Raw genomic sequence first — 9,543 nt, 5'->3', positions numbered from 1 at the left:
AACTCCAAACTTAAGTGCAGACAAAGAAGAAAGGAACTGGGCTAATATAAATAGGGACTGAGTAATGGTAAAGGTGGAACAGGTGAGCAGAAGCACAGGTGACTACAGGGCTGACTAGAGACCAGTTAAACTAATGAGGGCGGGGCAGACGATCACAAAGGCGGGAAAAAATAAATAAAGGCAGGAGGTAAAACAAGACAAGACAAATAAGGGGTTATCTTCAAAATAAAAGCAGGAAACACTAGACCTGAATGAAAACATGAATCAAGGAAACAAGAAACAGAAGACGCGAAACACTCCACACTACAGTACGACTTTCTTTTTACATTTTAATGACATACCTATACTCTGACATTTTCAACAGGCTTTTCATTTTGCAATGACTATTTATTTTCATGAGATGGCTTTTTAAAATATATTTCTAAATACTATATCATGACTTTTTGATTTTTTCATACTATAATTTTGCTCTTGTATGTACTTTTTGTGAATAGTTTACCGTGACTTTTTAATGACTTTTCTACATATAAGACTTTATGTGATTTTTACAACTTTTAACAAATTTGAAGGGGACCGTCTGCTACGCTAACATGGTCCAGAAAAAGGACCGCTGATTTAGCATGTTTTAGCCCATTTAATACTGTGTGAGTTGATATACTTTGGGTATAGTGTTTAAAACACAAACATGGTCCTTTCAAACAACACATAAACAAGCCTTGCTCTGTCAGCCATATACGACATGAATTATTAGGGGCCAAAAAAAACCTCTTAATTTCAGACTATCTTTTTAACATTACAGATATGAAAATAGTTTTTAACTTTAAAACAGAGCACAGTATCTAACCACCACTACATGGCAGCCAAAATCACTGAAATCTACGTTTCAAGGTGCTGTTTATCCAAAATAACGTCTTCAAAAGTTATATAAAAATCCTGTTCTTTTTATCTTTATTGTTCCAAAGTCTTAAGTATTATACAAAACGACAGAAGTAGCAATTATTTCACTTGAGTTTATTTGTAACAAATGAAACTTGTGTCGACAGAGAACAGAAATCCATACAGTCCTGTTTTTCGGTTTTCACTCGCTTCGAGAACCAATGTAGGAAAATAAAAAGCACTTGTTGACCCGGAGCAGAAAACAAACCAAATAATAAAAAAAAATTGTTTACATTTACAGACCAATTAAAGGTAATTGATCCAAGTAACACCATATTTTAATTTTTATACAATTTATAAACTCCAGTTTTATCCATCTACATGATACATTAGGGGGTAAAATAGAACACTTTCTTTGTGAAACGTCTCTTTTGTGGTACAACAAATCCACAATGTGATGTATTGCACATACTGCTGTGCCATAAACTGTGACTTCCGGTGCATCGTTGTATTGTATCACTCTGTATATCTGATAGATTATTATTCACTCTTTACCTTAATTGTTGATCTATTCATTCATTTGTTTATGCATTTCAATTACTCTCTGTGTTTTGTGTTATTTACATATAAACAACCATGTGAGCATTACAGGGTCCATCTTTACTGAGTTCAAGTAAAACTCCTTTGGGAGGGGGAGGGGGCTATCAGAGATAATAGGATACTAGTATTAGTGCATAGTACAAAGAGAGAAAGTGCAAGTCTTCCCATAACAGGTGCGACCAAAGGGGCATCTCAAAAGTGGTACCATGCATACAAAAAACGACAACAGGGTTACTGTAAGATGGTGGGAATCCGTCAACGATCCCTAATACGGTCAAGCGCTAACGGAGATACAAAAAATGATGGTTTCTGTGTTGGAGGCGTAGCACCTGAACTTCTCTCAGCCTTTGTCGTTAAAGGAAAAAAAATATATAACTGTTGACATCAGGATGAGTGACACAGATGAGCAGTGTGACGGATTTTAGGAGGAGGGCTTCAGGTATCGGTTTGGTTCGTTTCTTAGCTTTTCTCCAAAACGGACAAAGTTAGCCACCGTAGTTCAGCTTCATCTTGATTTCGACGAAGCTGAGTAAGTATGACTCCTCTGAGCCAGCTTTTTTTTTTTTAAATGTATTTGAGTCTCATGTAAGATATCATTTCGATTAAAAGAGATATGACAGTGTTGTTGCTGGGAAAGTGATGAGTACAACTATCCAGCCTCCGCAGAGCTCGTCCATACAAAGTTTCACAGCCAAAAACACAACACACTAGATACGTATACGTACTGTAACATAACAAAATCATATACACATACATTCGGTTCACATACGTACAAGCACACACACATACGATACACAAAAGAACCCTTTAAAGTAACTTTATCAAAATAGGCGTGTAATATAAGGCACTAGAAATCTAAAATAAAAATACTTATTAGATGCTGTTTGAAGTATGAGTTTGATCATTCGTCGGTTGCCATGACACACAGAAAGTATGACATCATCGACTGAAACTGTGACATGATAAAAGATCTACTTCCTAAGAGGTCAGAGGTCGTCCCTCTGTTTGGACACATTTAACAGTGGCGAGAATCATATAACATCTTTGTGTCTGGAAAAAAGATGCGTCATCAATATCATCGTCTTCATAATGGCATATAACTGCAGTTAGTGACTACACACAAAAATATATAATACATCTACTTATTGCACACTGAATCAGACAGAGAGAGAAGTCATAGGTGAGCATTCCAGTGAGAAAATTGTTCCTGCCCTAACACCCCCCCCAACACCCTCACCCGACCCAACACCCTCACCCCACCCTGTTTTCTACATCCCTGGCTCGCTCCCTGCTTAAGAAATCTTTGTGAAGCTTATTTGGACACATAAATAGACGTTTTTGTCGTACTTTGCTTCTCCATGCATGCTCTCTGTTGTTTCTATCTGGACTTTCAGATCAACCTGCACACAGAAGAACGTGGCGAGATTATTCTCGGGACGTCCCAGTGGCAGCAGGGTTTAATGCTGCACCTCGGTCGGCCCCTGGGAATTCAAAAATGGCTGTCTTCTTTGACACCGGCAGGCCAGATAGAGATGAGGTTGAGAGTCCCGTGTGCATGGTGAAACAACCGTGTGTTTTCGAACAACCGAGTGGGTTAGAGAATACAGGAGTGACACTCAATTGTGGTGCTTTTTTATAGAATTGTGAACATTTTCCACACTAGATTTGATTGTACACTTTAAAACAGTACCGTATCACTTTTTTCCCCTCTTTTTTTGTTAAAACGCTACAGCTCATTGTATTACACAGAAGGGTGAAAAATACCACTTTGCCTTTGTATTGTCAGTGGGGACAAAGTCATAAATCTGTAAAAACAAAAAAAATAGAACATGCCATAAAGAATAGCTAGTTTAAAAAAAAAAAACAAGATAGTCACATATCTATATTTTCTTTTCTAAAAAACTAAATGAATGTTTTACTTTGTGGTATGCATTTTAAACCTCTCTCAAGCTTCCCTTATCTTAAAACATGAAGCATAAGGTTGAACTGGTGGTTTTTATTACTGTATGGTAGAAATATCTGGTTTTTCATTCACAAGAAGAGTCTTTCCAAAACAAAACAGGAAAACATAGCTTGGTGTCTTTTTTTGGGATGTATATTCTTTGTCTTTTTAATACTGTGTGCTCTGTGTTCTCAGTCTCCCGTTGGCAATTCCCTGGTGCTCAAAAGTCCCAGTTCCTTCAGTCCACGAGACTTCCATAAGATGGATTTGTAGACTCCTTCTGGACAGTCCTCAAGATAGAAAAATCTAAATTTCTTGTGACAGCTAAATACTGTAGCCGGGTCCTGTGCCTAGGTTGGTGATGCTACACTGGTGGTGGACGAGGTGAGAGTTCCACACCCAAACAATGTAAAGCAATCTGGGTGCTCACAAAAGCACTGAAACGAATAATAATAATAATAATAAAAAAAAAATCAATATTTGATCAAGTATTCTGATTGGAACAGTGGTTGAAGTTGCTTCTTCAGACTGACCAATGGGTGTGTTTGGGCTGAGGGTGAAAGGAAACACCCTTGTCAAGCAGGTTGCTATGGCTCAGTTGGAGGTGCTGTTTCTGAGTACGGGAAAAGCCGATGGGCCCCTTTCACTCTGCATGTGGTCGCAAAAAATCTTCAAAAGACACACTGCAGCCTAGTGCATTCATTTAGGCCACGTGTGACCTAAGAAAAGTGCACTAGCTGGGATGTGGCATGAGACACGGCCAGTCGGGTTTATGTTGCATAGTGATCAAAGCTTCCCAGGTACTCTAGGCTGGCCCGGTAGCAGAACTGGTACTGGTCCTGGAGGGAGGCAGAAGAAGATCAAGTCAGTGACAGAGGACACAAGGTGTTTAGGGAAAGGAGGCATGGATTAGAAAGGAGTTAGAAGGATAACAGCTGGGAAGCTCACCTCTGTCTGAACGGTGGCAGGTCTCTGGGTGCGCAGCATCTTGACAGTCTGGAAGATGTCCACCACTCCCTCGTACCTCATCCTCTCCAGAACAATGCTGAGGGTGATGAACACACCGGTCCTGCCGACTCCAGCACTGTTGGCGAAGAGATGGAAACATATTAAGAGCTGGATATATTACAAAATGTTTAATAGTAAAATATGTCATAAAAAGGCATGGTATAGTTAGTATATCAATCAAATGTCATTAGGAAGTCATAGTATAGTATGTCATGAAAATGTCTAAAAGGATATTGTAAAGAATGTCATTAAAAGTCATAGTACAGTATTTCTGAAAAATATCTAAATAATAACATAAAGCTCATACAAAGTCGTAGTATAGTATGTCATCACATTTGTAAAGTATCATATTCTAATATGTCATTAAAAAAACAGTATAGTAAGTCATAAATGTTTCAAAACGTCTTCGTATAATATCATAAGAGTCATAGTACAGATTGTCATTAAACGCTATGGTACAGTTTGTCCTTAAACTATCAAAAATGACATCAAATAATGTGTCACAAAAAAGTACACTATTGATGTCTCGATGCTGCAAATTCAGGATTCGATTGGACTTTTGACTTTAAAGTCACGAATCAAATTTTCGATTTAATCATTTTTTCCCTGCACTGCAGCTGTGCCATTAGCAGACAATGGAGTCTTTATTCGTTAAGATCAGCAGCTCATTGTTTTCATGTCTTTACAATTTCAATTATATTTTCAAATTTTTCCTTAAAAAGAGAAGCTACATGGTATCAAGTGTGATATATTTTTCAATGGTCAAACTTAAAAATAATGTATTTAATATGTCATAACTTATTTCACCAGTAAATGTGTTGTTACTACAACGGCTCGAGTTCTCTGAGTTTACGAGGTGCACCTGAATGCACCGTGAAGTCCCAGTCAGAGCCCACATGCTTTACCGTACACAGCGATGTGGATATAGAGGGAAGCAGGAGGATTTTCCTGTTTGCTTGTTTTGTCATCTCTGGCGCCTCACAAAGAGCAGCTGCAGGCTACCGGTAAGCTACGCTGTTTGGTGTTCTTGTGTTCCCAGTAGAGGGACAACTTGACTTTGAAGGTGGAAATGGAAACGTTGTTTTTGATACATTTTTGATAAATCATGACACCCCTTTTAGTATCGTGACATTTCACTAGAATTTCATAAAAATGTCATGGTATATATATTATAAAAAGCTATAGTATGTTATTAAAAGTCATTAAACGCAGAGTATAGCATCACGGTCGACTGGATTTTGAAAAGCCCCCCCCCTAGAGAACTAGAGTCTATTACAAACTATACAAACTGGATAACTGTTGAACACAACATCTTGGTCACAGTCATTAAACCTAAATAAATAAATCTGGATCACTGAACATCAAACTCAAAGTAATATCTAAATAAATAGCCTATATAAATATAATGAACATCAAACTCAAAGCAATAAATACATAAACCTGGAACTGAACGTCAAACCAACCAGAAGAAATCTACGTGAGAGCATTTCTATGTTTTGAAAGAGAGAAAGGTTTCGCTACATGTTAAATGCCAGTCTTACAAACCATTAATGCTCATGCATATTCCCGGGATGAGGAGAGTCCTAAAGTGTGTGATTAAAGTAACTGTTGAATGATTTCTGTCTTGTATGGTGGACGAATAGCTGATAGTGTTGCGGTATATTAGAGAGATGAGCGAGAGTCCCAAGAAGCTTTTTGGAGTTCTAACGGAGCAAAGAAAAAGAAAAAAGATCTCGGACGTAGGTGTGAAGCGCACTGAGTGCTGGTACGCCCCCAACTCCACCTCTGCCAGTCTCAAAGTATGAGTGCCATTTCACAGTTTGGATTATTATCGGGAGTTTATCACATGCAAACATATATTTTTAGCAGAAGTTGACGTGTATTTGTATGGAGCCTCCATGAAGAACGCCGAGAACGTCCCTGCATGGTGGCGGCTGCGCAGCCATCAGCCACTACGAAAGCCCAGCTCCTCCGATAACGAGAGTTTGTAAAACGTCCCATCTGTGCCGATGACCAAACAGATTCATCTTCTAGTATAGTATGCCATTAAAATGTCAACAGTCATATGAAATGTCAAAAAAGTTACATATAGTAGTATAGTATGTCATGAAAATCATAATATAATATGTTGCTAAAATGTCATAAAAAGGTAATGGTATAGCATTCCATTAAAAAGTCATGCAGTAATATGTCATTAAAAATGTATATGTGACAAAAAGTGCTTATTATTGTGATCATGATATGATATATTATGTCACGAAAATCATAGTATAGTATGTCATTAAAATGACAAAAAAAGTCAAAGGACAAAAAGTCATACTATATAGTATGTCGTTAAAAGGTCATAAAAAAATCATATGGTATGATGTTGAAATGTCATAACGTCTTAATGTCTTAATGGTGTGATAAAAAAAATCATAGTACAGTATGTCATAAAAACGTCATAATAAAGTCATAGTTTAGTATGTCAAAAAAACTGATATTAAAAAGTCCAAGTATTTTTTATTAGTTAACCTTTATTTAACCAGGACAATCCCATTGAGATTGTGAATCTAATTTATAAAAGGGATTCTGGCAAAGACGGCAACGGAAAAGTTCCACACAAGCAAGCACCGCATAAAAAAACGAATACAAAACATAGAAAAAAAGCAGAATAGCAAAAGTTAAAAACAAACAGAAGATTCACATAAAAGAGACGACGGACTTAAAACAAACCAGCAAATTGCATCAACCAAAGAATTGTCATTCAGTGTCACCTAGTATGTTATCAAAATAACCAAAAAGTGATGTAAGAGTGTGTCACGACAATGTCATTAAAAAGACTTATTATGCATAAAAAAAATCATAGTATATCACAAATAAATCATAATGATATTATAGTATGTCATTAAAGTCTCAAAAAGTTATAGCAAATGATGTCATAAAATTGTCATCAAGAAGTCATGGCATAATATGTCATTAAAATGTCCAATAATAGCCATAGTGCAGCATGTTGTATTATGTCATAGTGTATTATGTCAAATAAAATGTCCAAAAAGTCATAGCATATCATATCATTAAGAAATGTCAAAGAAGTCATAGAATAGTATGTCATGAAAATGTCAAAAATAGTAAAAGTCAAGTGTGTCATGTTCACTGGCTAAGTTTGTAGTGACCCAATTCAGATGTGTTTGCTTACACATGGCAAAGATCAGACACTGTATGTATCATTATGTTTCAGCAGAACAGAATATATATATATATATATATATATATATATATATATATATTTAGAGCTGTAGCAGAGAGGCAAGTTTCCCGTGACTGTGACCAGTGACCTGCGGGCTAATGGTTTAGGATCACTGCCCGACACAGACTATTATGCGGTAAGATGACCGGCACTGTTTGCCAGCTGCAGAAAATAACCTCATCAACCTCATCTTCATCTGTTATGTTTCTCCACTCATTTATTAATTGTTTTCTTAAATTTGTCACTCACCTTTAATACAACAATCACATGGTTTGTAATATAACTGCGTTAGTGGGAGGTCTTACCTGCAGTGCACAGTAATTGGCCCGTCCTGGCCAAACTGTTCTTTAGTTTTGTGCACCTGGCCAATGAAATCAATGAATCCCTCCCCTGACTTTGGCACTCCTTGCTCTGGCCAATCGGTGAACTGGAACTGACGAACTGTCCGTGATTGGCCGTCCTGGAAGAAGAGAATGTGTTTTATCATTTCTAACCACAGAAATAATGTTGAAGCAGTACAAACACACGCAAATTGATGACTCACCCTGGCATCAGTGACTTTGAACTCTCGCAGAATGTACTGGGGCATGTTGTACTCGGCCATGGGATCCACCACAAAGTACTGGTACCTGGCTGAGCGCTCTGCAGGCCAGTACTGGTGACACTTCTCCTGCAGGAGGACAGCAGAGAGGCTTCTGTTTCAGAGCTTTGCATGCTCCCGCAAATCATTAACGACAATAACATTTCTCATCATAGCTATGCTGACAGCCCTCTCACCCGACCACTAGTCCCCCTAGGATCCCCATGCTTTTCGCTGCTAGAGTTCCTACGAAACCAAAAGAACCAACCTCACTTTAAACCACTGCTGCTTGTTCATAAATCATTAAATGGAGAAAGATCAAAATATACGTATCTCAGATATGTTTCAACTGTACATAATTGCTGGACCTCTCAGATCACTGGAAATAAATCTGTTAGCAATACCTTCCGACCAGAACTAAACATGGTGAAGCAGCGTCTAGCTGCTACGCTGCCCAGTACTGGAACCAGCTCTCACATCTAGACGTGAAACCCCCACTGTCCCTCTGACGCTTTTTTGCTCACTGATAGAACGCACTCTGCTTTCTATCTACGCTGTTTTAGTTGATCTAAAACACTCTTTCTTTGATGCTTGTTTTATCTGCTCACCTGTAAAGCACTTTGAATTCCCCAGGTGTGTGAGTTATGCTATACAAATACACTTGCTGTGCCTTGCCTTTACATCATGCCTGAGGGACTCAGTGCATGAGGAGAACTATTTCTGGCTACTTTGTCAGGAAAATTACATCCTGACCACAAAATATTAATTATTCATTCGAAGATTGTCTTGTGGCAAACGAGACATGATGTTCATGAGATATAACTCGCATCATTATCTCTTCATCACACAATATATATTTTGGGTCGATTTTCATTTATTTAAACCTTGTGTAACGTTTTAAAGCTGCAGCTCGCTCACAATAATTTAATTACTGTGGCTTACTTTCTCTTTCTCTTTGATCCATCAACAGATCTACAAGCCCTTACACACCAGGAGAATTAGAGGTTCTATTCCTACAAGTACCCTACATAGGGTACTTGATTACATGAATGTGTGTGTGTGTGTGTGTGTGTGTGAACTTTTATCCGTACCCGTCCCATTTCTCTCAGTTTGGTTAGCATGACAACGATGGTGGAGTTGTGTTCCCACAGCATCCTCCAGTAGTCCTCTGTGGTCTCAGCCAGCGGGCCTTGGGTTGCTATGTAGGCCTTCTGCTGCCTGCAAACACAAACCGATGAGTTAAATACTCTCCCTGTCAATACCTTTGAGTCTACATACTAAACCTTAATGTAAGGCCTTAAATGCCAA

The 9,543-nt window shown here is 38.0% G+C and overlaps 1 protein-coding gene across 3 annotated transcripts in view; it reads right to left on the bottom strand.

Annotated features, from left to right (window-relative positions):
- Nucleotides 1–1,833: 1,833 nt before the first annotated feature.
- The window catches only part of ptprdb (protein tyrosine phosphatase receptor type Db), a 66,849-nt gene continuing 59,139 nt past the window's right edge, over nucleotides 1,834–9,543 (bottom strand). For all 3 annotated transcript variants that reach the window (XM_076090080.1, XM_076090079.1, XM_076090081.1), the window contains 5 exons: nucleotides 9,327–9,453; nucleotides 8,200–8,325; nucleotides 7,961–8,115; nucleotides 4,367–4,502; nucleotides 1,834–4,257 (listed from right to left, as the gene is read on the bottom strand). In XM_076090080.1, coding sequence (XP_075946195.1) covers nucleotides 4,189–4,257; nucleotides 4,367–4,502; nucleotides 7,961–8,115; nucleotides 8,200–8,325; nucleotides 9,327–9,453 — 613 coding nt within the window. In that variant the 3' untranslated portion in view covers nucleotides 1,834–4,188. The remainder of the gene's footprint in view (nucleotides 4,258–4,366; nucleotides 4,503–7,960; nucleotides 8,116–8,199; nucleotides 8,326–9,326; nucleotides 9,454–9,543) is intronic.

This window comes from Anarhichas minor, unplaced genomic scaffold (assembly GCF_050575085.1).
Source record: "Anarhichas minor isolate MPS153535 unplaced genomic scaffold, ASM5057508v1 ptg000012l, whole genome shotgun sequence".
NCBI classification, from domain to species: domain Eukaryota; kingdom Metazoa; phylum Chordata; class Actinopteri; order Perciformes; family Anarhichadidae; genus Anarhichas; species Anarhichas minor.
The sequence above is the reverse complement of the archived record's forward strand: the minus strand, read 5'-3'. Positions and strand labels throughout refer to the sequence as shown.